This window comes from Sorex fumeus, unplaced genomic scaffold (genome assembly GCF_029834395.1).
Source record: "Sorex fumeus unplaced genomic scaffold, SorFum_2.1 ptg000122l, whole genome shotgun sequence".
In the NCBI taxonomy this organism is placed as follows: domain Eukaryota; kingdom Metazoa; phylum Chordata; class Mammalia; order Eulipotyphla; family Soricidae; genus Sorex; species Sorex fumeus.
In genome coordinates, this window is record NW_026606179.1 from 24,072,246 (window position 1) to 24,099,975 (window position 27,730).

The 27,730-nt window shown below is 44.2% G+C and overlaps 1 protein-coding gene across 2 annotated transcripts in view; it reads right to left on the reverse strand.

The window, feature by feature from the left end:
• The window catches only part of DPY19L3 (dpy-19 like C-mannosyltransferase 3), an 88,369-nt gene extending 61,438 nt beyond the window's left edge, over positions 1-26,931 (reverse strand). The window contains exons 1-3 of one of the 2 annotated variants that reach the window (XM_056136313.1): positions 26,586-26,931; positions 24,399-24,540; positions 20,302-20,435 (exon numbers count right to left, since the gene is read on the reverse strand). In XM_056136313.1, coding sequence (XP_055992288.1) covers positions 20,302-20,435; positions 24,399-24,501 — 237 coding nt within the window. In that variant the 5' untranslated portion in view covers positions 24,502-24,540; positions 26,586-26,931. Of the gene's footprint in view, positions 1-20,301; positions 20,436-24,398; positions 24,541-26,585 lie in introns of those variants that run through there. The other variant, XM_056136314.1, reaches the window with a different exon arrangement.
• Between the last annotated feature and the right edge of the window lie 799 nt (positions 26,932-27,730).

Below are 27,730 nucleotides of genomic sequence, written 5' to 3' on the forward strand. Positions count from 1 at the left end.
ACAGTGACAAAGGCGGTGGGATAAGAATGATCATTTAACAGGCTGGAACTATGTTTGCAATAAAAAAAAAAACTCAATTTGATCCCCAGTACTACATGTGAGCACTGTGGCCCCAGCAAATTAAAAAAGAAACAAAAAAGAGAAAATCTTCAGGGGGAGGGAAGGAGAGAGAGAGAGAGAGAGAGAGAGAGAGAGAGAGACAGAGACAGAGACAGAGACAGAGAAGAGAGAGACAGAGAGAAAGGAAGAGGGAGAAGAGGAGAGGGAGAGGGAGGGAGAGGAAGAGGGAGAAGGAAAGGGAGAGGGAGGGAGGAAGGTGGAGAGGGAGGGAGAGGGAGAGAGTGATGGAGAGGAAGAGGGAGAGAGAGAAGGGGACAGGGAGAGGGAGACAGGGGGGGAGAGAGAGAGAGAGAGAGAGAAAGAGAGAGAGAGAGAGAGAGAGAGAGAGAGAGAACAAGAACAAGGAGGCAAGGTGCATCCCTTGTAGCCCCAGCACTGATCCCTGAACCATTTACGGTCATGAATACTGCCAGGAGTGAAGGCAAAGCAGAGCCAGAAGGTAAGCCCTGAGCACCAGCAGATAAGAGGAGAGAGAAGGGAGGGGAAATGGCGGGAAAGGGAAGGGATGCGGAGAAGGGATGGGTACAGGAAAAGAGAGGAAGGAGAGGGGAGGGGAGAGGTGGAGAGGGAAGGGAAGAAAAGGTGCATTCTGGGGAAATCAAAAGGACAAATGAACAAAAGATCCTAATTTGGTTTTGGTTTTTCTTTTACAGGGGACCCAGCTGGCGATACTGGAGTGGGGACACGCAGCGCTGAGTACCAAACTCAGGGCCTTACGGTACCAAACAGCACTGAGTACCAAACTAGGCACATCCTCTATCCCTTAACTATCATCCCCTAGCCAGGCGAATTCAATCCAAAATGTAAATTTTATTAGCACATTTCTCTACATAAAGGACAATATGAAACAGATGTACTTTATGATAGCTTTTGCTACTATAGGTATTTTTTAGATTTTAATTTAGGTTTCATAGCAGTGAAGGCACCTCTTCTTAGCAGTCATCTTAATTCATTTTTAAAAAAATTTTTTATTAGTGAAACACCATGAGGTACAGTTATAGACCTACAAATTTTTGTGCTTGGGTTTCAGTTATACAATAATCGAGTACCCATCCCTCCACCAGCGCCCATCCTCTACCACTACTGATCCTAGTATCCCTCCCACCCCCCCATCCCACCCTTCCTCTGTGGCAAGGCATTCCCTTTTGTTCTCTCTCTCCTTAATTCATTTTTAATTCTTGAAGGGGAGAAAAAAATGCCATTTTGCCCTTGGTACTGCCTGATTCTAGAATGCTCAAACTTCTATCTAGTCAAGAGAGAGAGAAGAATAGCGCCTACCATAGAGGCAGGCAGGGGGTGTGGAGTGGGGAATGATGGGAGGGAACCTGGGGACACTGGTGCTGGGAAATGGACACTGGTGGAGGGGTGGGTGTTGGAATACTGTAGACTGAAATCCAATCATGAACGGCTTTGTAATGCTCTAAAAAAAGATGAATAAAAATAAAATTAAAAAAGTGATGACGCTACTAAAAAATAAAGTAACTACAGAGGTCATGAACTGACTTTAACAGAGCAAACATTAGCTTTTGTCATGTAAATAAGAAAATAAAATCATTAGATTTAATTACATTCCTTTCTTCTCTCCAACTGCCTCAAGTGTTCAAAGCAGGCTGCCTTCACAGAGCACTCTCCAGTCAATGTCTTCAAATCAAACCTATGTCTTCAAATCAAACTGGATCACCAATTCAGGCCCTCGCTGATAGGAGTTTCATATCTCACACGGTTCAAAGAATAAAAGACTGCTGACTTCATAACGATGGGGGGGAAAAAGAAAAACCACTGCTTTAAGTACCCAAAGCAAAAGCCCCACCCCTCTCTTTAATACACCCAGAATGTGTAAAGAACAGAGGGGGACCTAATTAGTAAAAATGCATTCAAACATGATTAATTGGTAATCTTGGCACCAGCTGTATAGAACCAAATGCTATACTTTATTAGACAGACACTTGCAAGTTTTACATCTGCTTCATGCTAAGAGAACATCTGCTTTACTCATTCAAACACTTTTCCAGTTTTACAGCAATTTATACTTTGCCTGGTGGATTGTGCCAATGAAAATGTACACTAATAGAAGTTACCTCGAAAGAATGCAAAATGAACATGTAATTCATATTTTAATTTGCAAAAGTTGTGCAGGGAAAGCAATGTTGAGAGAATGAGAAAATATCTGAGGATGAAAGAAACGGGAAGACAAAAGAATCGCATTCTTCCAGAAACTGTGCAGCTAAAACTGTTTAATAGTATACGCAACAATTTAATTGAAGGACTACAAGGGGAAAATATCAGGAGAAATCACACTTTCTGATTTCAAAACTTAAAGTACTCAGGTACCATAGGATTCCTCCAGTACCACGCTGGAAATAGTCCTTGAGTGTCAACGAGAAAAGAACACAAAATGGGGAGACCATTTTTACAAATAATTTATCTATTAAGGGGCTTGTGTATAGAGAGAACTATAATAATAATTAAATCAAGGCAATTTAAAAAAACTTGTGTTAATACACAGAATAAGCCCTTTTAGAAAAATAATGCAAGTCTGTAAAAGAAGTGTGCCATTAAAAAAAAAACTCATGTAAATAAATAACTTTTGTTCACAAAAATTGCCCACCCCCGTCAGTAATTAAGCTGCTGGTAGTGGGTAAGTCATTGAAAGCCTAACTTTATAAATGTAAGCTGCTTTCAAATTAGGTTAACAAATCATCTCATGGTAAGACAGCTGTTCTTAAAGTTCTGCATTGGGAATCATGCCCTCAGCAAACATATTTATAGTGCACCTACATGCTTTATTGGCTGGTGAAATTCATGTCCATCTGTTAGAATGGAATGATTCTTGCCCCCGAGTTGATTAAAGTCATGACATGCCATAGTTATTAAGCAGTGTTTGTGAGTCGGTTAGACACCGCCGAAGCAACAATACTTCCACTGGGCAACACTGAAATATTTCTTAGTCTGATGACTACTATAGTTACTGCTTTTCAGATGAATCCGATTTATTTTAAAACCCCTTGCTCTTGCAAGAGTATCCAAGAGGTAGACAAATTCCATAATATCAAATCAGACAGTAACAGTGGAACATGTTGGCACATGCAAAACATATAAAGAAAATGAGTGCTTTTAGGCAAATTAAAAAAAAAACACATACATCTTTCTGTATCACTAAACTTCCTACTTGTCAGTGAAACAAAATGATCTACAAATTCAATCTCTGATCTCAAGGAGTTAATGTTTCAATAAGAATGAACACTCCCTTTCTTTTTCTGATTTGATTTTTTAATTTTTTTTAAATTTTTTTATTTTATAAGTTAGTTCACAATATTTGATTACATTTAATATTCAAACACCAATCCTACCACCATTTTACACCTTCCCACCACCAAATTCGGGATGTTTCCATCCTAAGCCTCAATCCCTGTCCCAAAACACAACCGAAAGAATATATTCTGTACTGTCTGTTACGAAGAACTGCTGAACATGTTTATAAAAAAGTGTTCATATGGGAAGCAGAAACACTGCATTTCTAAGGGAAGGAAAATAACTTATTGGAGGATGAGTATCAATTAGGAGGAATGAACAGTCTTCCCCCTACCTGGGATTCTTGGCTTCCAACTGGCCTCCTTTTTTGCCTTCACCTAACTCAAGCTGACCGCCATCCAGTGCTCAGCATGCATTTGCTGGGGGAATTTTCAGGGAGCAACGAAAGACAAATATCTCTACCTTTCATTCTAGAGTTTGTTCTAGAGTTGATACAAAGGGAGGAAAGGACAAAAAAATAACTATGAGAAGGAAAGCGGACACACAGACAGAGGGAAGGAAGCAGTGTTGTGGTCCTGAAGACATGCAAAAAGAATGCAACATGAACGTGTAATTCATATTTTAGTTTGCAAAAGTTCTACAGGGAAAGCAAAGTTCTCAACACAATGTGAAATAATGGCAGCAGTGAGAGCTAGATTTCCTTCAGGATTGCTTCTATGGGCTGGAGCCATAGCACAGAGAGTAGGGCGTTTGCCTTGCATGCGGCCAACCTGGGTTCGATTTCCAGCATCCCATAGGGTCCCCTGAGCACCGCCAGGGGTAATTCCTGAATGCAGAGCCAGGAGTAGCCCCTGTGCATTGCCGGGTATGACCCAAAAAACAAACAAACACAAAAACAAAACAGGCTATGCTTCTAGCACTTCACTGCCTCTAGTCATCAGTGCCTACTCTAATTGAATTAAAAATAGAAATTCAGGGGTCCAGAGTGCAGAGGGCAAGTCACTTGCCCCGCATGCAGTGACTCAGGCTCCATCCCTGGCACTGCATATGGTCCCTAGCCTTCCAGGAGTGATTCTTGAGTGCAGAGCCAGGAGTAAGCCCTGAGCACAGCTGAATGTGGTCCCCAAACCAACAGATAAAAAAAAAAAATCAGGTCTTCAGTTCTTACATACATTTGGCAGTGGTCTAGAGTATTAGCAGACCACAGAAAATTACATTGGATAGAGCTGTTCTAGTGAGCTGAACCCTTTTTATTTTTTAAAGGATGCATTAATTCTTTCAACTTTTACTGAGACAGACTTCACATACCACACAATTCACCCACTTAAGAGGGTACAGTTTAATAACTTACATTACATTCAGAGTTATGTATCACTAATTTTAGAACATTTCTATTTCTCCCAAGAAGTCCACACTTCTGAACTGTTGTGAGACAGATTCCTTACACTCCCTGGCCCTCAGCAATCACTCATCAATCATTTCTGGCCCCTCTGATTGGACATTTCCTATTAATGGCATCAGAGATGGCCCTTTGATCCTGGCTTCTTTAATTTAGTATGCTCTCAAGGTTCATCCATGTAGTAGTGTGTATCTGTAATTCATTTCAAAATAGACTAATTTTCCATTTTGTGGATAGACCACATTTTGGTCTATTCATTCACCTCTGGGTGGGCACTTGGGTTACCTCTCCCCTCTGGCTAACTTGAAAACTGCAGTCATCCACATCTGTGTGCAAATTTTTGTGTAGACGTTGTTTCATTCTTCTTGGGTATGTACTTAGCAGAAATACTAAATCATAATTGCTTCGATAATTCTATAGTAAACCAATTTAGCGGCAACATAATTTTCTACTCCTACCAGCAGTGTAGAAAGGTTCTAATAGCTCCACATCCCTGTCCACATTTATTATGTCTTTTTCTTATAGCACTGCTGGTGAGTGTGAAGTGTTCTCACGGTGGTTTTGATTCGCGTTTTCCTGGTAGTAAATGGTGGTAAGCATCTTTTTGAGTGTTTTTTTGGTCATTCTAGGAAAAAGTCTGTTTAAATCCTTTGCCTATTACAAAAAACAAGGTTGGGCAGGAGAAGTGCTCAAACTGTATGCACACGCATGCATCAGTCACGGGACTGATCTCTAGCATTACATATGCTTCTCCACTCCCTCCACTCCTGCACTGCCAGGCGTGGGCTCCAGTTTTTTAAATTGTCTTGCTTTAATTATTATTATAGTTCTTCCTACCCAAGCCCCTTAATAGATAAATTATTTTAAAACTTATCTCCCCATTCTGTGTTCTTTTCACATTGGCACTCTGGGACTATTTTCAGTGTGGTACTTGGGGAATCCTGATTACTTTAAGTTTTGAAATAAAGAAGTGTGGTTTCAAAACTCTGAAGGGTTTTTAATCAAAATTCTATTCTGAGTCTATGGAGGTTTTCAGATAAATTTTATTATTGGGCTGTCAGTTCTCCAGAAATTCTACCGGGGAACTTGCTTAGTGGATTCTATGAAAGACATTATGCTATCTACAAATTAGTTTTACTTCACCATTTTGGATACCTTCTATTTTAAGTGTTTTTTAATTTTTTTTTCCCTTTTGGCAGGGTGCAGGAAACATACCCAGCAGTGCTTGGGGATTACTCCTGGCTCTGTGCTCAGGGATCACTCCTGGCAGTGCTAGGGGTCCATATGAGATGTGAGGGATTGAACCCCAATCAGCTGCAAGGCAAATGCCCCACCTGCTGTGCTATCTCTCCAGCCTCTATTTCAAGTTATTGCCAAATTCCCTTACCAGAATCTTCAGCACAAAGTTGAGTCAAACGACAAGAGTGGCCAGGCCTTTTTCTCCCTGATCTTGGGAGAAAGAATTTAATATTTTTTGGCTTTTGGGGTCACACCCGGAGATGTATAGAGGTTACTTCTGGCTCTGCATTTAGGAATTACTCCTGGTGGTCCTCAGGGAACCCTATGGGATGCTGGGAATTGAACCCGGGTCAGCCACGTGCAAGGCAAACGCCCTACCCACCATCCTATCGCTCCAGCCCAAATTTTAATCTTTCACTATTAAGTATACATAATATCAGCTTTGGCTTTTCTTGGCAGATACTCTTTATGATGTTATTCTATTTCTACTATTGCGTGTTTTCATAATTCAAGTTTTGTCCAATGCTTTTCCTGTCCTCTTAAGATATTCATACAGTTTACGATGCTGGCGTGGATGTGGCGAGAAAGGGACACTCCTTCACTGTTGGTGGGAATGTCCACTGGTTCAGCCCTTCTGGAAAACAGTATGGACGATTCTCAAAAAATTAGAAATTGAGCTCCCATTTGACCCAGCAATACCACTCCTGGGAATATATCCCAGAGAGGCAAAAATGTATAGTCGAAGTGACATCTGCACTTGTTTGTTCATTGCAGCACTCTTTACAATAGCCAGAAACTGGAAGAAACCTGAATGCCCAAGAACAGATGACTGGTTAAAGAAACTCTGGTACATCTACACAATGGAGTACTATGTAGCTCTTAGAAAAGATGAAGTCATGAAATTTACATACAAGTGGTACAATATGGAAAGTATCATGCTAAGCGAAATGAGTCAGAAAGAGAGGGATAGACATAGAAAGATTGCATTCATCTGGGGGATATAAAGTAACAAAGTATGAGATTAATACCCAAGAATAGCTGAGATCAGCACCAGGAGGATTACTCCATAACTTAGAGGCCAGCCGGGTATCCTAGAGGAAAGGGCTGTTCAGATAGAGAAGGGAGCACCAAATAAAGGATGTTTGGAGGATCCTCCCAGGAGGGGAGATGCATGTCGAAAGTAGACTATGGACTGAACATGTTTGCCACTCAATGCCTCTTTTGCAGACCACAACACCCAAAAGGAGAGAGAGAACACAGGGGATTGCCCTGCCACAGAGACAGGGGGGATGGGGGGATGGGGGTGGGAGGGATATTATCCATGGTGGTGGAAAATGGGCACTGGTGGAGGGATGGGTATCTGATCATTGTATAATTGAAACCAAAGCACAAAAAATTGTAAATCTACAACTTTAAAAAAGATAAAATAAAATAAAGGGAAAAAAAAAAGATATTCATACAGTTTTTGTCTTTTATTCTACCAGTATAGTGGAGCTCACCTGGTCTATTCTTGAATTATATGTCATTGGAAAATTATATTAAACCTTTTTGGTATCTTTTGAAGCGTACTGATATGGTAAACAAGTACATCAATAGATTTCCTGATGCAAATAATCTTTGCATTACTCATTGCATAAAAAGTAGTTTTTCACAGTGTATGGGTTATTTTATGTACTTTTGAATTCTCTTTACCAGAATGTGTTAGGGATTTCAGTTCATCATACATTAGGTGGAATTATTTTATTAAATTTTTTGGGGGGTGGTGGTTTGGGTCACACCTGACTTACTCCTAGCCCTATGCCAGGAATCACTCCTGGGGGTCTCAGAGAACCATATAGGATGCTGGGTCAAACCAGGTCAGCCATGTGCAAGACACTTGCCTCACTGGCTTTTCTATCTTTCTGGCCCTAATACTAAATTTTAAAATATTATCTGATTATATTTATTGAACCCTATTGTTTTTTGGTTGGGGAGTTTTATTAATTATATGTTAATACTTATGGTTATTATATTAGTACTTTACTTATTTTTGTAATCAACTTTTCAGGGAGCAAGTTAAGAAATGATATCACAAAGGAAGACAAAAATATGGAACAAAATTCCAAGAACATAAAGTATGAGAAATATGTTGACTTCTCTGATATATGATGTTTATGCTGCTTTTCTTTATTTTTATTTATTTGGGGGCCATATCTGGCTGTGCTCAGATCTTATTTCTGGCTCTGTGCTCAGGGGTCACTCCCGGCAGGGCTTGGGGGACTATTTGGGGGCCCAGCATCAAACCTGGACCGGTCATGGGTAAAGGCAAGCACCCTGCATGCTGAACTGTCTCACAACCCTCTGCTTTTATTTTTCAATTTATTTCGAGAGGCTAGGAGTAGGCAGAGATGAGAGTGAAACATCAAGCGAAAGAGCCCAAGAATTATCGCAAAATACTCCTGTGCCACAGTCATTTTCTAAATACTGACATAGGAATTGAACCCTATGATTTATTGATTTCTTACTTGCAAATAAAAGTTGCCTTACTTGTAACAAAATCAGTACTTGCTGTCTTCAGGAGCCATCTGTGCAGGGATGTGCATCTGTGCGGAGCCATACATGTGCGAAGATGCACTCAAGTCAACTTTATGCACCTTCTCTCAGGTGCTGCGGTCTGCCACCTGCTCAGCCTTCACAATGAAGAAAACGAAGGGCAGCACAGCACAGGGACAGTCCTGGAGCCCTGAATAGGCATTGGGTACCACATCTAGCGCTATTAATGGGCAGTCTCAGACAAGTCACTGAACTCTGAAGTTAATTTGGTTCACTGTTTCACTGTTTCACCGTCCTCCCGTTGTTCATCGATTTGCTCGAGCGGGCCCAGTAACGTCTCCATGGTGAGACTTTGTTGTTACTGTGTTTGGCATATTGAGTACATCACGGGGAGCTTGCCAGGCTCTGCCGTGTGGGCGAGACACTCTCGGTAGCTTGCCGGGTTCTCCGAGAGGGGCGGAGGAATCGAACTCGGGTCGGCCATGTTGGCTGCGTGCAAGGCAAACGCCCTACCGCTGTGCTATCACTCCAGCCCTGAGTGGTTGTTTACTTTTGGTTTGGGGCCACACTATGCTCAGGGGTTACTCCTGGTTCTGTGATCAGGAATTACTCCTAGAGGTGCTCCAGGGAGCACGTGGGATGCCAGGGATTGAATCTAGGTCTGCTGCATGCAAGGCAAATCCTTTTCCCATTATACTATCATTCTGGCCCCATCAACTTAATTTTGTCTTTTGTAAAATAAGAAAAACAGAATCAAGCAGGTTGAGTTTTAATGAATTAAGTATATAATCTTAGTGTGTGATGTATGGGGTGTGTAGGTAGATATACATATTTCCCACAGGAGCAATTCTTCATTGTCCATACAATTTATTTATTGTACCTGAGTTTTTTTTTTTTTTTTGTGAATGTGGGGCATGGTTTTTGGGTCGGGGGGAGTCCTTGGGGCCATACTAGTTCTTTTCTGTAACTTTAAAGTTTCTAAAAAATTTGTCTCTTCTGACCATGGCAGATCAGTCACTACCAGCACCATCCCCCTGGCCAGCAAGCACTTTCCTCACGATTCAGTGAGGGGGAGCTCTTTAATCTTTTCCTCATTGTGGTCAATAGAGATCAGTGGTTCCACTGACCACTAAGCAGCCCTGGGAGTGACCCCTGAGCACTGAGCTGGAAGTAGTTCCTGACCATTGCCAGTTATATCCTCCAACAAACAATCAGTCTGTAACTCCGAGCTGTTTCTCAGCATCTTTCTATACTTCTTAGTTTCGCTGTGAGTAGCAATTCTTCATGGTACAGTGTGGTTCCAGATGACAGCCTTTTCCACAGTGGAATGTGATTACTGATTCCCCCTTAGGCGCTGAACCTAAGTGATCCAACCCAAATGACCATCGGCAGTCTATGGGATGAGCTGTGGGAGATGTCCTCGAAGGGAGACCACTCTGCCATTCAAAAAAAGATAAGGGGGTCTGTGGAGGCAGCACAATTTATCCAAAAGGCAGGATGTTCTAATTTGGTATCAACTGGCAGGCTATTTTTTGGGTCGGGAAATGCTATTATCATTAATTTATCTGAAGTGATTTTTGAGCATCTTTCTTAATTGCTCTAAAGTAAGCCTTAGGAAAAAAAAGAAATGGACATATGTACACTGCTATTTTAAAAGGAAAAGTTAAGTAAGCAGATTGAGGAGCTTAGCAACACATTTTGAAACAACCTATGATCCAAAACGGAGGAACATGAAAATAGCATGGACAGCTAAAGCAATTACTAATAATGAAATACCATTTATTGTATCTTAAACTTCAAAAGTGGGGGCTGGAGCAATAGCACAGCGGGTAGGACATTTGCCTTGCATGCAGCTGGCCCGGCCGAGCCGGGTTCAATTCTTCCGCCCCTCTCGGAGAGCCCAGCAAGCTACCGAGAGTATCTCGCCCTCACGGCAAAGCCTAGCAAGCTACCCGTGATGTATTCAATGTGCCAAACACAGTAACAACAAGTTTCACGATGGAGATGTTACTAGGCCTGCTCGAGCAAATCGATGAACAATGGGAGGACCATGACCGTAAACTTCAAAAGTATTATATAACCGTAATTATCAACATTATAATAGTAAATGTTGTGTAAAATACATAACTATATATGCGGAAAGCATATGGTATTGCACAAAGCTTCTTAACTGTCCACCTTTTGTCCAAATTTTTAAACAACATGTATATGAAGTAGGGTTAAAAAATCAAACACTTTTCAATCAGAATCCTAGCAAAATTTCTATTAAATCATTTTTTATAGTTATGTGACCCCCCCCCATGTTACAGCCCATGGTTTAAGAAGCTAGAACATTAACAGGTAAATTAATGTTTATTTGTTAACAGAAGCTAGATCAACAGATAACAGAAGCTATATTAGAGCCATAAGTCAAATGCATATGTGAGTGGGATGAAAAATTGAAGGGATAAATAGAAGAGATAATTTTTTATTCAGGGCAATTAATACTTTGTTACTATTTTAGTTGTTTTGGCAATGGTCAGAGTTACTCCTGGCTCAGCACTCAGAAATTACTCCTGGCAGTGAGCGGGTGACCATATGAAATGCCAGGGATTAAACCTGGGTCGCCGGTGTGCAAGGCAGCTACCCTACCCACTGTACTATTGCTCCAGCTCCCAGGGTTATTAATAATTAAAAATTGTTAATTACATCTCACTGAAGCAAGTTCCAAGAGATACATCCCTTTGTTGTTCTTTTTTTTTTAAATTACAATGCTTTCATGTTTGAGTTTCAGTCATACAATGATGGAACACCCATCCCTTCACCAGTACACATTATCCACCACCAATGTGCCCAGTATGCCAGCCCTCCCGCCAGATCCCTCCTTCCAACTCTCCCCCTGCCTCTATGGCAACAATTTTCCCCATAGTCTCTACTTTGGGGCATTATGGTTTGCAATATAGATACTGAGAGGCTTTCAGCACACTTCTAGTTTCAGCACACATCTCCCATCCCAAATGATTCCTCCAATCATCACTGACCTAGTGATCTCTTCTCTATTCCAGCTAGATATATCCCTTTGGTTCTACTTCTGACCCACTAGTCAGCCACTCCCCTCACCTCTGCAATTTAACTCTACTTCAAACACACTATTTACTTAGCCCTGAAGATGGCCTTAGGTCATAAGGGCACGAGACTTTGAACTTTGTAGTTCGTTTTGTTTATAAGAAGGGTAGCCCAAAGCTGCAATTTCTTTTTAAAGGTCAATTCAGAGTTACAGCATTTGAGCTCTAGAGACAACCAAATTAAATAAGATATGTGGACATATCTCATCAGTGCCACAAACATCAAATTGATATAGAGCTTTAAAAATATCTTTCATAGGGGCTGGAGCAATACCACAGCGGGAAGGGTGTTTGCCTTGCACGCGGCCGACCTGGGTTCAATTCCCAGCATCCCATATGGTCCCCTGAGCACCGCCAGGGGTAATTCCTGAGTGCAGAGCCAGGAGTAACCCCTGTGCATCACCAGGGGTTACCCCAAAAAGAAAAAAAATCTCTTTCATATACTCAATTTCCTAATGGTTAAGAAAGTAGAAAAATAGGACCAGAGTGACAGTAAAGAGATAGGGTGCTTGCCTGGCACATGGCTGGCATGGGTTCAATCCCTGGCATCCAATATGGTCCCTCGACCTTTGCCAGGAGTGATCCCTGAGCACAAAGTAAGTTCTGAGGACTGCTGTATATGACCAAAAACAAAAGAGTAGAAAAATAAATTTTAATTAAAAAAATGTCGAGAAAGATACTACATACACATTTTCTATACCATTCAAAGCTAATCTTCAACTTTTAAATTGCTCTGTTCCAAGATACTCCACACTTCAAATTCTAACATTTAAAAAATCATTTTGATTGGGGCTAGAGAGATAGTACAATGATACTTAGCTTGCACATGGCTTATCTGGGTTCAATCCCCAGCACCCTATATAGTCCTCTAAGCTGGAGACCACTAGGAGTGATCCCTGAACACAGAGTCAAGAATAAGCCCTGAGCACTGCCAGGAGTGGCTCAGGAAACCAAAAAAAAAAAAGTTAGATTAAAAAAATCATCTAAATATAAAACTCACAGTATGATTTGTGTACTTTATGAACATTATTTTTCCTCCCTGAGTACAACTAATTCAAAGTATTCAAGAGGTAAAACATTTTCATAAGAAAAAAAACTAGCCTAGCTATTTTGATAAATTATAATTCACAAATGGAAAAGAAAAATAGATGCACTTTTCTCAATTATTCCCATAAGCCCCAATATAAAAATGGTATAAGTTATAGGAATATATTTATGAAGGCATACAAATTCTGAAATTTCCTTTGGCTAAGTAAGGTCTTGTGCACCCGAGATAGTACAGGGGTTAAGATGTTTGTCTTACATGTGGCTGACCCTGATTCAAACCCCAGTACCAAATATGTTCCCTAAGCACAGAACCAGGAGTAGCCTCTGAACACTGATGGGTGTGCCTTCCCCAATTATTTATTGAAAAATGTACCCATTTAAAAATGAAAGTTCAGTAAAAAATAAGGTCAAAAGTTTAGTTCCTATCACATTTCAAATATTTCAGAGCTACATATTTGGCTACTGGTTATAGCATTGGACAGTGTAGATATAGATCATTTCCTTCACCACAGAAAGTTCTCAAGGACAGCACTGGGTCTAGATAATCTTAAGACAAAAAATAAAGGGGTCAGAGAGTTAAGACCAACCTGGGCTCAATCCCCAACACCTTATATGGTGATTCCTGAATGCAGTTAGTAGTATGCCCCGATCACTGCTGGGTGTGGCCCAAAATACAGCAAAAATAAAGCAAAAGCCTATGCAGAGGTATCATCAGGTTTGAGAAATAGTTGTAACATGTGAGGACTTCGCTCTCTTTTTTTTTTCTTTTTGGGTCACACCCAGCAATGCACAGGGGTTATAACTGGCTCTGAAATCAGGAATTACTCCTGGCGGTGCTCAGGGGACTCTGTGGGATGCTGGGAATCGAACCCAGGTCGGCAGTGTACAAGGCAAACGCCCTACCCACTGTTGTATTGCTCCAGCCCCTGATGACTTCTCGTGGAAAAAAAAAAAGCCTGCTTATAAAGTACTGCCTGAGTTATAGCACTGTTATAGCACTGTCCTCCCGTTGTTCATCGATTTTGCTTGAATGGGCCCAGTAACGTCTCCATTTTGGGACTTGTTGTTACTGTTTGGCATATTGAATATGCCACAGGTAGCTTGCCAGGCTTTGTTGTGTGGGCGAGATACTCTTGGTAGCTTGCCAGGCTCTCCGAGAGGGGCAGAGGAATTGAACCTGGGTCGGCCTGGCCGGCCGCGTGCAAGACAAACGCCCTACCGTTGTGCTAGTAAAGAGAAAAAATTAAATGATTATGAGTTCAACCCTAAGTTTTAGGGGATGAGTGTGATGGGGGATGTGCCTGTTTTTGAGCTTCTTCCTAAAGGGTCAGAGTCACCAAGAGAAAATGGTCCAGCATCTCCACCTGCCGCAGTCTTGCCAACAAATCTGTAAGTTGGATAGAAAAATGTCCAGCTCCAGCATACACTTTTAGATCCATAAATCTGCAAGTTCCATAGCACTCCCCAGCGTACCCAAACCTGAACTTCCCATGTCCTGACTTGCCTTCCCCTGCATAAGTTATTTGGCTGGTCCTTGAACCCAGTTTGTGGCATGTAGTCAACACATCCTCAAATTTCCTCAAATTTTGTTATTCGTGGTGGGTGCCTCGAACTTCATTTCACAGCTGATGTTAAACAGGTGATTCAGGTGGGGCCCTGGGTAGTTTGTGCGAAGGACATATTCAGGATGGGGCAGGCTCAGTCAGAAAGACCAAGCCCTGTGATTGATTAGAAGCTCTGAGTCAGCCAATGCCTGGGGAGTGATGGGCAGTTGGGGATTGGGTTGATCCTGTGGCCAATGATTCAACGTTGTCCATAAAAATAAACCTTACTAAAATTTTTGGAAACTAGATCTCAAGTGTGCTTGCTTACCTGTTTGGTGATATTCTACACACTGCTGCATATCAGTGTGCAAAAATTCTGGTACCCTGTCTGCCCTTTGCCATACATCAGTCCACCTGGCTTGTTCTAATTTGTATACTTTTTCTATAATAACACTGTAATTTAAAAAAAGACAGCACTTTCCAGAGTTCTGTATTGGAATGAATTACTGAAACTTGGGGTGACAGGTGCTTTTGGAAATCCCAATTAAAAACCAAAAGTGACAGTAGCCCAGGCTTACCCTGGCTTTGTGACTGGCATCTGAAGTGATAGCAGTTCTGTGGGACTATCGAAGTCTGGCATCACCACACAGTTGGTTCTGTCACCTGACCCTCAAGTCAGCTCCCTGCCAGGATTCAGTCTCACAGTGCCTGGCATGTTCATCCATCTGATCATCACTCATGAGACTCAGTGATGCTTCCTCCCCCCATCAGTCGTCCTCCACACCGGGAGGTATCTGCCCACTTAACGCCAATTCCTGTCAGCTTTAAGGTCCTGCATGAACTGGTCCTTTCCTTTCCTGACAAACTCTGGTCATGCATGCCTTCTCTCTGAAACACAACGATTTTATTCTGACCACAAGAGTCTTCTCACTTTCCCCTCTGCTTATAATATTCTCAGAGACCTCGACTTGACTGCCTTCTTCTCATCAGTTAGGTCTCTGTCTCTTTACCTTCAATTTTTTAAAAAAAAATTTTTTTACTAGTGAATAACCGTGAGGTACAGTTACAGACTTACAAACTTTTGTGCTAGCATTTCAGTTACACAATGATCGAGTACCCATCCCTCCACCAGTGCCCATTCTCCACCACCAATGGTCCCAGCATTCCTCCCACCATCCCTACCCTGTCCCCTCCACCACACCCCGCCTCTGTGGTAGGGCATTCCCTTTTGCGCTCTCTCTCTCTCTCTCTCTCTCTCTCTCTCTCTCTCTCTCTCTCTCTTTCCTTTTGTCTTTACCTTCAATTTTAAGTAGTTTCTCAATAAAGACCTTACTATCCTATTCAATGTTCACCATCATATTTATTTCCACTCAGTTCCTGATTTCTCGTTGGTATTATCGTATGTATTCTCAGGGCTCAGTGACTGACACGCGGAAGATATTCCTTTCTTGAATACCCTAATTGGATATTCACATACTACTACTACATACTGGATTAGATTACTTAGTAGTTCACTGGCTGTAATTTTGTTATCCTTAAATTTATTCTCCATACTTTGGCCTCAGCTACCTAAAACATCAATATGACGACAAATGTAACTGCCTCAGTAAAAATAGGGCTCATGACTGCTGGGAGAAAGCTGCTTTTGAAACACAGAGGACAGATCACCTTCCTGATCTGAGCTTTGTTTACTGTCCCATTCCACTCTGTCTCCCTCTAACTCTGCAGCCATACTAAGCAGTGCCAACCCCCAGGACCTCAGCTGCTCTTGCCTCTCAAATGCTTCCTCTCTGTGCCTTCCCTGTGACAGTCACCTTTCCTCTTTTTACTTGCTCAGTTGGCCCTTACTCACATGCCAGGTATGCCAGTCACTGCTGCCTCCAGAACTTAGCCCCTTAAAACTATGGGTTGTGAACTTAGATGGGGACACATAACTAACTGAAGGTGGGGGTCGGGAAAAATTGACAATGGTCAAAGATTTCTGATGCACAACTAACTGTGTGGTCAATGTGAGGTATTCCAGGCAGTGTTTAAGTACCTGAGGTGAAAGGGTGGAGAAGCCTTGCTCCAGAAAACTCTTCCCTGACCTACTAAAATGGGGTCAGGTAACCCCTCTCAGATGCACCTCATTACTCTCTCTCTCACCGATCTTGCACTCATCACAAAGCCTCCTTGAGGGTGGCAGCTTGTCCAGAGTAGGAGCCCTGGCTTGTGGCACCGAGCAGTTGGCAAACCTGCTGCAGATGCTGACCACATATTTATGGGTTTATTATACTGAATATCTGCTGGCCACGTGGTAACTGGGTTTATTAAACTGAAACTCTGCTGGCAAGTTCAGAAGTCTTTGCTCTTCGTTCTGTGTTCCTCCATAGTGCTGAGATCACGGTTACCCAAGAACAGGTGCTCAATGGTACTAGATATAAGCACAATGACTTCCTTAACCTAATGAGAGGAGAAAATTCAAGGATGTGCAGGTTTCCAGATGATGAGATGCATTTATTTCAGGTGTCTGGCAAAGCTGCGCATAAGCTTTAAGCTACAAAGCTAAATTTATAGTTTAGAATTATGTGACCCGAACATTCTCCTTGCTATATAGTTGCTAGCAGTAAATTTTAGCCAAATTTCCACACCAGAGCATTTCAGCGTTTGTTCAAAAATACTTGTGTTAATAAATAAGCATAAAGTGAGTTAATTTTAGAAAATTTGTTTACAAGTACTCTGTTTTAAAGAGAGACTTTTCTTAACAAGGAAGACAATGGTTTCCAAAGAATTATTATTCTGTGGAGTTCATGCCCAATTAAATAGTTTAATCAAGGGGGTATGGTGCTGCCAGCAGGTCAACCTGTACCTGTGAGGTGAGTGTGTCAGCAGCCTGATGGCACCGTCAGACTTTCAGATACCTCAAAATTGCTGCTGTGCCTTTACCAAGAAAGTAAACGGCCAAAAGTTAGGTATGTGGGAGACACATCCACAAACCACCTCGGGCTCAGCTATATAATTGGAAGCATGGCCTCTCTGGTTCCTGATCGAACTGCTTAACGGCCATGATCCCAGAGACTCAGAAACAAATCTCGGAACCCAAAGGCTTTTGGCAGAAATGCATCCTGTTCCTGCAGTAGGTTACTGGCACTGGGCCACTCCAGGTGGGAATAGGTTACATGCCTGGGCCTGTTCCCCTTGGCGGCCCAGTGACCGCCATCCTCCAGAGGCCACTGGACATTCAGGTTTGAGCCTGCAGTGACGACACATGCGGGGCCTCACCAGATGGGGGTGGAACCGACCCTTTCCTACCCATCCCAACCAGACTCCAGTCGCAGCCTACAAACGGCCTCTCTGGCTCCTGATCATGCTGATTAACGAACATGATCCCAGAGACTCAGAAACAAATCTCGAAACCCAAAGGCTTTTGGCAGAAATGCATCTGGACCACATACAGGATGGCTGCCGCCTCAGAGCTTATTGGAAAGCCAGGTATGAGCCGGTGGTGAGGGGGCAACTGCAGTCTTATGGGAAGGGGGGCGGTACCAGCTCATCCTTCAGCCCTACTGAGGTCACGAGTTGCCCGCCACGAGCAGCTCTCCGGCACGGCCATGGCTCCAGAGGCAAAAGGAGTTAGTCCAGAGCCCGGCATCTTGCGGCAGAAAAGTGAATGGCTCATGCGTTAAACTATGGAGCCATGCCTCCCCAGGAGGGAAAGGATGTTGTTCCCTTCAGCCTCCCCCCACCCAAGCAGCAAGGTGGTCCCAGCCTCAGAGCTTATAGGAAAGCCAGGTAAGAGCCGGTGGTGACGGGGCAACTGCAGTCTCATGGGAAGGGGGACAGTACCGGCTCATCCTTCACACCCTACCGAGGTCACAAGTTGCCCCCCACGAGTGGCTCTCTGGCACAGCCATAACACCAGACTTACAGAAACCAATCTCGTAATTATCTGGCTCTTTGCAGAAATCCAAAATCATTATATGATTCTCATAACCAGCTATAGAAAACAAAGTATTTCACAAGGCCTTTTCAGCAATTCTGATCGCTGGGGGAGAAATTCTAAAGAATAATGGTGCATCTTTTGTCAAAATAATGAATGTAATCAATGTAGAGAAGAGTTAAGTGGAAATCATCTGCCTCACAGGCATTGGGAGGGGTGGAAGGGGCGTATATTGGGGTTCTTGGTGGTGAAAAATGAGTACTGGTGAAGGGAAAGGTGTTTGATCATTGTATGACTGAGACTTAAACCTGAAAGCTTCGTAACTTTTCCCACAGTGATTCAATAAATAAATATAAGAAAAAATAAATAAAATTATGAAAAAAAAAAGTAAGGTGGAATTCATGCCCAAATTCAATCAGCTAATCAGTGGCTGAATAAATAGCAGTACTCCTACATTAAAAAAAAATAGTTTAATGAATGGCTGAACAAATAGCAGGACTCCTACATTATTAAAAAAAAGAATTATTATTCTTTGGCACTGATAATTTACATAAAGATAAATGAGTGGCCACATGTTGTGTCTGAGATAGGGGGACATGGCTCTTTAAGTTTCCAAAGGTAACAGGACAGAAGAGTATCATATTAAGTGAAATGAGTCAGAAAGAATGGGACAGACACAGAATGACTGCACCCATTTGTGGAACATAAAGTAGCATAATAGGAGAATAACACCTAAGGATAGTAGAGATAAATGCCAGGAGGGTGGCCCCACGGCTTGGAAGCTGATCTCATGTGCTGGGGGAAAAGGCAGGTGGGATGGAGAAGAGACCACTAAGTAAATGATGGTTGGAGGGATCACTCGGGATGGGAGATGTGTGCCGATAGTAGGCTATGGGCCAAACATGATGGCTGCTTACTGCCTATATTGCAAACCATAACACCCAAAAGGAGAGAAAGAGTAAGAGGGAATGTCTGCCACAGAGGCAAGGGGTGGGAAGGGGTGGGGGTGGCAGGAGGACACTGGGAAAATTCGTGGTGGAGAATGGGAACTGGTCGGGGGATGGGTAGACGAACATGGTATGATTGAAATGTAATCACAAAAATTTGTAAGTCTGTAATTGTATCTCATGGTGATTCATTAAAACATATATATATAAAATATATAAGTTATTCATATACAGTCGTCAAAGTAGTTTCCTTTAGAAACACTCCAATAAAAGGAACTAAAGGTTCCTTTTATTTCTTACTTTATTTTGGGTAAACTCTTGGGAACTGAATTTAAATCTTGCACCAACGCTTTTAAATATTCTTATAGATCATAAACCTTCAGTCTATGAAGGTAAATCTTACGTTTGGTAGGAAACTAGGTATTACAAAGCATGAAAGTAACAGCAAAGATCATGGCGTTCTGGATTAAAAACAAGTACCTGGAGGCCAGGGATGTGATTTCAATGACAGAACACATGCCCCAGCCCATCATTTCTGGGATCAGCTTTAATGTCACCTGGAGAAACACTGGGCATGGCACCCACTATACACACATGTAATAACAACCAAAATAGGTGTATTTGAGTGAAAAACAATGACAATGTAAAACTTCCTTATGTAAATAACAGTTGCTCCTAAAATGGTGCCAAGAAGTGTTCTAGAAATACCCAGAGAAGAGAAACAAACGAAAGTGGTTTAAAAAAAAAGTAAAAGAGATAAGAAAGATAGTAAGTGGGACTTAAAGAGGCCTCCTCAAAGAAACTTTAAAAAATTATGGTTCTCTGCAAACCGCCCCCCACCACCCTTCACATCCCCACGACTATTCCCATTTGATTTTCTTTTTAATTATTTTGCACCTAGCAGAAAAAAATGCTATACTTGACCAGTAATACATATACAAAGACAAAATTAAAAGTACTACAAAAAAATTTACAATTCTACTACTTGGGAAAGGGTTTTCTCTCATTTGATTTCCTAAAGAAAATTTAAAAATTTTAAATAAACTTTATATTTTAAATAAACACAATTTTTCTTAAACTCAAGGAACCTCATGGTAAACTATCTTTATGGCAAAAGCGCACTGACTTCGTCGTTTATCTACGTGACTACCAAGAAGACTGAGGAGTAAATCATGCAATGGTCAGAGAAATCCCATACCTTAATATTAGAAAACCATAAATCATTTTCGTGTAAAGTGGCCAGGTAGACAGATGTGAGAAGTCCAATGCAAAGGGCAACAGTTCCACCAATTGTAAACGACAGAATCTTCCATAATCTTCTATTGGTACAGCCTTTCAGAAAAATTAAACACACAGGTCAGTCAAGCATTCGAATCCAATAGTTCTACTAGTTCTACTAATTCTAATCCCAAAGTTCTACTACCAAGGATGTCAAATATCCAGTTGTCCATCATTGCTGATGCTTCCCTTGTCCTCTAGGGGCCAACTAGGGATTCTTTTTTGTGACTTGCATAAAACCATTCTGGGGAGGGTTTGGAGGGGGGGTGGAAGGGGTGGGAGTGGGAGTGGCCAGGGCACACCTGGTGCTGCTCTGGGAATTCTCCTGGTCTTCAGCTTAGGGGACGAGTCTTGGTGAGACCTGGGGAACTGTTTGTGGTGCTGGGCATTCGCCAAAGGTGACTTACCTCCTGCACGAGCACCCCAGCACCTGTTTGCATACTTTTTTTTTTAAGCTTTATTCGATAAAAGCTACCAGGTACCTAACTTAATTAAAATTTTAAAAAAATTCTAAAAAATAAGCCATGCAAGTCAAGTTAAAAAAGCTACAAAACTAAGAAAAATGTTTACTGCATATAAGGAAGATTAAAGAGCCAGGTGATAAAGATTATACTTAGTATTATGAGGCCCTAAGTTTTATCCCAGGCACCTCCTGGCCTCTGCTGGAGCACAGCCTCTGGAATGTGTGGTGGCAGGGGAGGTCAGAGAGATTTTACAGTGGGTAGGTAGGGCACGTGCTTTGCATGCAGTTTGATCCCCTGGACCATAGACAGTCCCCCAACAAAGCAAAGAGTGATCCCAGGGTAGTGCTAGGAGTAAACCCTGAGAACAACTGTTTGTTTAGATACTGCTTATATCTAAACAAACCAAAGTTTAGATATACTGAACATATAATAGATATTTCAGGATTTAAAAAGAAAAAAAAAACAAACACAAACCCAAAAACCAATGAATAGTCAAATTGCACTGTGGCACTGTCCTCCCACTGTTCATCGGTTTGCTCGAGCGGGCCCAGTAATGTCTCCATTTTGAGACCTGTTGTTACTGTGTTTGGCATATTGAATATGTCACGGGGAGCTTACCAGGCTTTACTGTGCGGGAGAGACACTCTTGGTAGCTTGCCGGGCTCTCCGAGAGGGGCGGAAGAATCGAACCCGGCTTGGCCAGGCTGGCTGCGCACAAGGCAAACCCCTACCGCTGTGCTATCACTCCAGCCCAAATTGGAAATAGATTAAACAAAACAGCACTGTCCTCCGGTTGTTTATTGATTTGCTTGAGCGGGCATCAGTAACGTCTCCATTGTGAGACTTGTTGTTACTGTGTTTGGCATATCAAATACGCCACGGGGAGCTTGCCAGGCTCTGCCGTGCGGGCTGGATACTCTTGGTAGCTTGCCGAGCTCTCTGACAGGGATGGAAGAATCGAACCCAGGTATGAGACTGATATCCCAGGCCAGGGAAAACAGGCCAGGAGGACTGGCCACTGGTCGGAAATGGCCACAAATGTGAGGTGGGGAAGCAGTAGGCAGTTAGGACAGAGAAGGGATCGGTATGACAATACTGGTTGGAAAAGGTAATTCTGGACAAGAACTGAGTTTTGGAAGTAGGTAGATGGGTGCACATGAGAACCTTTCAGTATCTATACTGCAAACCTTAATGCTCAAAAGAAGAGACAGAGACAGAGAGACATAAAGACAGAGAGACAGAGACAGAGAGAGACAGAGAGACAAGAGTCAGAGACAGAGAGAGAGACCAATAAACATAAGAGAAAAAAGTAAAGAAATGCAAATCAGAACAATGAGCTTGAATTTTAAAAATACTGGCTGGTTTGATAGTTTTGAAATGTTAATCACAGAATTTTGGTAATACACAGACACTCTCAAACCTTCTGGAAGAAGAAATTGTTACTTTTTTGGAATGCAACAAGGCAAGAGGGAGAAAAAAAGTCACTAAATGAGTCTAATACCTGAGTTCTAAACCTCCAAAGAAATAACACATTAAATAAAATGTGGCCACAAGGATGTTTTCCACAGATAAATATTCAAATAAATGGAAGCACTGTCACTGTCACTGTCCTCCCGTTGTCATCAATTTGCTCAAGCGGGCCCAGTAACATAGCTTGCCAGGCTTTGCGATGTGGGTGAGATACTCTCGGCAGCTTGAGGGGCAGAGGAATTGAACTCGGGTCGGCCATGTTGGCTGCGTGCAAGGCAAATGCCCTACCCACTGTGCTATCGTTCCAGCCCATGGAAGCACTAATGAATACAAAATTATATTTTATTCTTCTTTTGTTTTTTGGTCACACCTGGCAGTGCTCAGGAGTTATTCCTGGTGATGCTTGAGGGACCGTAAGAGATGCCAGGAATCAAACCCAGGTCAGCTGCATGCAAGGCAAATACCCTACCCGTTATACGATCTCTCTGGACCCCCAAATTATATTTTAAAAACACACTGATGTATGTTTTTATGCAGGAAAGTTACAAAACAGCTTTCAGGATCCTAATTTTGTAAAATTACATATGAATGCTTGAGGATATGCACGTGCAGAGAACACTGAGACAGCAAGATAATAAAAATGTCATTGTTAAGAGTCTCGAGATGGGTGGGTTTGTAGGAGTATTTCTTCTTATTTTTCACTTTTGTTTAGCTTTTGCTGACATGAAAAAATATTGCACGCTTTGGTAAAATGAATGCTCCCTTCCTAATGTTATGCTTTAAGTAAAAAAAAAACAAATAAAAACATCCCTTGAATTTCCATTATAGTCCAAAATTCATTACTCGCTGAGTCAGATGGCATGACTTCTCACTACAGCTCAGTTTCATCTTATAAAACAGTTTTTAAACCTTATTTGCTAGCTCTGGCTGGTAAGAAATAACATGGCTGAGGCTGGAGTGGTAGTACAGTGGGTAGGGCACTTGCTTGGCACGCAGCTGACCGAGGCTTAATCCCTGGCTCCACATTTCGTCAGTCCCCTAAGCCCGACCAGGAGTGACCCCAGAGCACTCTCATGTGTGGTCCCCAAAACAACCCCCCCAATACACAAAAAATAATTAACACGATTATGATTAATATAAATTTTTCAAAATACTCAAAATGACTTATGGATATGAAAGTGTTCATCCTTTAAAACATCTTGGGCCAGGGAGATGTTGCAACATGTCTGATTCCCAGTACCACATGGTCCCTAGACACTGCCAAGAGCAAGAAACTTGTATCCCCTTAACATTTCTTGGACCAGAAAGTTTATTAAGAAAATAAAATTAAGAATCTTGTGTTCCTTAACCTAGATTCTATCCTTGAAACATCTGGTCATTCTGGGACTGCCAGAAGTAATCCCTGAGTGCAAAGTCAGGAAGAAGCCACAACTTTTACTGCCAGTTGTGGCCCCAAAACAAGCAAAAAAAAAAAAAACCTTGGAAATGCACAGGGGTTATTCCTGGCTTTGAACTCAGGAATTACTCCTGACAGTGCTCAGGGGGCCAAATGGGATGCTGGGAATCAAACCCAGGTCAGCCGCATGCAAGGCAAACACTCTACCCGCTGTACTATCACTTCAGTCCCACAAAAAAATTCTGACCACACTTGAATTAAGAAAGCAATTTAAGGCTAGCGAGACAGCTCGATGAGCTGAGAATATGCATTGCATGTGGGAAGCCCAGCACTGCATGGATCCCCAAGCACCACCAGGTATTGCCCATAAAAGAGGAAAAGAAAGTAACTCTGGAGGGAGAAAGTTGATAATTCATGCCATTGTATATTTGTTTAATGAGTCTTTTTTGTGTTTTGTTTTGGGGCCACACCCAGCAATGCTCAGGCTCTTGGCTCTAACCCCAAAAATCACTCCTGGTGGTGTTTTGGGGACCATATGGGATGCCGGGGATCGAACCCACGTCAGCCATGTGCAAGGCTACAAACTTCTTCTACTCTTTGGTCTCAGCAACTCTTACTGGAGAGTAATATTTGAATATGCAGCAATAGCAGCAATCTACGAATGTTCTCTTAATTTAAATCACCTACCAGATGACAACTTGCTTTCCAACTTCACACTTTCCTCCGGGGCTGAATAATCCTCAGAGACTTCTGTGGCTTTAATTCCTTTTCTTTGCCTGATGGATATCATGGTGTCAAACACTTACATGCATTGTTCTTCCAAGCACTCCTACAAACACAGAAAAAAGGGGTCCTATAGATGAGTCCCTTTCCTGGATACACCCAGTGCTTACCTCACTTCATTTGCCTCCTGTTCCTCTACGTGGCCCTTCCATCTTCCCATCCAAATCTTAAGCAGGCTTCAAAGCTGCCCACAAGCCACAGCACAAATATTTATTTAACCCAACAACTATTTATGAAGAGTCTCTGAGACAGGCATTAGCAATGCCTTAAGGAATAGAAGGGAACATACTAGCCAAGCTTCTTACTCCTGCCTCTGCACTCAGGAATCACTCTTAGAGGGGATCGGGAGACTGTGTGTGGTACCCAGGATCAAACCTGGGTCATTACACGCAGCACTATCGCACTGACCACAAGACTTGATGTGTTTTTTTTTTCTTTTTGGTCACACCCAGGGATGCTCAGGGGTTACTCCTGGCTCTGCACTCAGGAATCACTCTTGGTAGTACTCGGGAGACCATACGGGATGCTGGGAATCCAAACCAGGTTGGCCACATGCCAGGCAAATGCCCTACCCGCTGTACTATGGCTCCAGCCCCAAGATTTGATGTATTCACTGATTCTGAAGAACCAAAACAGGACTGTCTCAGGTACATGACTTTTTCACCTGTGCTCCTGACTGTTTGTTTGAGGATCACACCTGGTGGTGGTGCTCAGGGGCCTACTCCTGGCTGTGCCATCAGGATCATTATTGCTGGTGGGGCTCTGCCCTGCGTGGACCACATGTAAGGCAAGTATCTCTCTGGCCCTTACCTGCGTCGGGAAATACACTCCAGGCTGGAAGCCTTCCAGCAAGGTGTGCAAGCAGGGCAGCTGCTTCTCCCCAGAGCATCAGCAGCGGAGGAGCCTCAGGGAGCAGCAGCAGAGCCTGCTTTGGAAGCAGCAAGTGGGAGGCGGGGGAGCCGTGGCAGTGAGTAAGCTGGCTCCCATCCCTGGGAACATCTTGTTTCCCTCCTCCAACAACAACGAAGCGCTTCTAACTAATGATTCAGTCTGACCACCGGCCGGACATCACGGGTCTGGACGGTATTTTTTTTTTTCTAATTCCTAAAGGTACACGAACTGCCCCCCAGGGAAGAACCCAAACCCACTAACCTGGCAACATGACCCACTTATGCGTAGCTCATTGGTGTGAGGTTGCCTTGCAGGTCCTAGGTTCAAACCCCAGCCACCGCGACCAAAGTATTTACACCAAACCCCACAGACCGAACAGCAACAGAAAACCGCGAGGCGCAACATTTTTTTTTTCCAGCGCGAGCACTGAAAATGGAGATTCTGGAGCGGGGAGGGAGAAGAGGGGTGTGGGTGTCTGCCAAGTCGTTTGCGAGAGGGGCTGAATCCCCCCCCCCACCCCGGCCCGGCCTCATGAATCCTGGGCGGCGGGCAGTCCTAAACACCCCCCCCCCCCCCTCCACGCTGGACCCACCCACACGGGAAAGCAGAAGGGCAACAAATACTTAAGTGCCAACTCAGTGTCCGGCACTGAAAAGAAAAAAAAAAAATCGCACGCACCCCGGAACGGAAGTTTCGCCACTGAATTCAGAGGCAGCATCCCCTCTGCAGAGGGAGAACAGGGAAATGAAAAAGCCCAGCTCTGGCGTCTACCCCGAGACGGGTGCGGGGGTCCGGGGCTACGCAGCCTGCGAGCGGCGGGAGAGCCCCGCGCAAGTTGCAGCGCGCCCGCGCGCCCGCGGCCGGACTCCGGCCAGCCAGGGCCCCCCGCGCGCCCGCGGCCCGAGCGCACAAGTGGCCCGAAAATGCGCCACCGGCCCGCGGCCAACTTCTTCACTCCGGGCTCGGGGCTCCGCATTTGGCGGGGGCGGGGGGATGTTGGAGGTGATGCCTGGTCAGGAGCCCTTCCCCACGCCGCGGGCCGCGCCCCCTGACAGCGCATCGCGGCGGGACAGGCTCCCCAGCGGTCCAGGCGCCAGGCGGGAGCCGGCACGGCCCGCCCTCCCCGCAGCTGGACACCCCCGGAGTCCCGCGCCCGCCGCCCGCCGCCCGCCGCCCGCTAGCGGCCAAGCAGTCACTGACCTGCGCGGCCTCGGCTGTCCTGCACGCGGCTCCGGGAAGAGGGGAGCAGGCCGGGCCAGGCCGGGGGAGTGGGGTGGGGGCACCGCGGACCGCACTTACGGGCTGCAGCGCGTCAGGCGACAGCGGGGCTTTGTGCGACACCCTGGAAATGGGGGGCTGGGGGGCGTCGGCGGCCCCGGGGAAGGGGCGCGCCAGGGAGGCTGGGCCGCTACGGCTGCATTCATAGGCCCGCGGAGCCGTCCGTCAGCCCGAGACCCCGCCCCCCGCTCCCGGGACGCCCCGCCCCGTCTCGTGCGGCGCCGGCCGGAAGGAAGCGGCGCACTTCCGCCTCCCGCGGCTCCGGGGACCTGGTCTGAGCCGCGGGGGCTCCAGGTTGCTCTCGCGCTCCTTAGCAGGCCAGGTGGACAGGTGCAGCCCCGAGAAGGAGTGGCCGGGCTCAAAACCAGGGGCCACCCTATTGCGATTCCTAGGACAGGGTAGGGCTCGCCCAGGGCTGCCCCTGCACCCGCCCCGCCCCCATCCCCTCCGGTGCAGGTAGGTGGGCGCCTGGGTTCGGAGGAACCGGCAGGATGAAGCGTGGCGGGGCTGGCGCGCCGCCTTCCTGCTTCTGGATCGGCAGCCGGGCCCGAGTTGTCTCTCCTGTGTGCTTGGAAGCCTAAACTGCACGTGGGGTGCTCATCTGTGCTTGCAAATCTCACGGCACGTGGGGTGCTCATCTGTGCTTGCAAATCTTATGGCACGTGCGGTGCTCATCTGTGCTTGCAAGGCTTACAGCACGTGGGTGTCCTCACACATCTCCGAACATCCCACTAACACCCCACAAGCATCTGGGGAGGGAGGAAAGGTATAGATACTCGGCCTCCAGGCTAGATTTTTTTTTTGCCCCCACTTCTTTTGAGAACAGGTACCTCGTTGGGTACCGGAACGTCGTTTTTCTTTTACTTTGAAAGGAAGTTTTTAATTTCTCCAAACCCAGCTGGACAGCTTTCTTGATCGCAGAGCGGAACGCGATGAGGAGCCTTCTTTCAGCAGATGCTCAAACCACTTGTTGATTTTTGTTAAGGCCTGGGCTTCCGGGTCCCTTTCTCGCCTGTGAGAAGAAACACCTCCCCCCCCCCCCCCCCCCCAGTCTATTTAATTCCAAC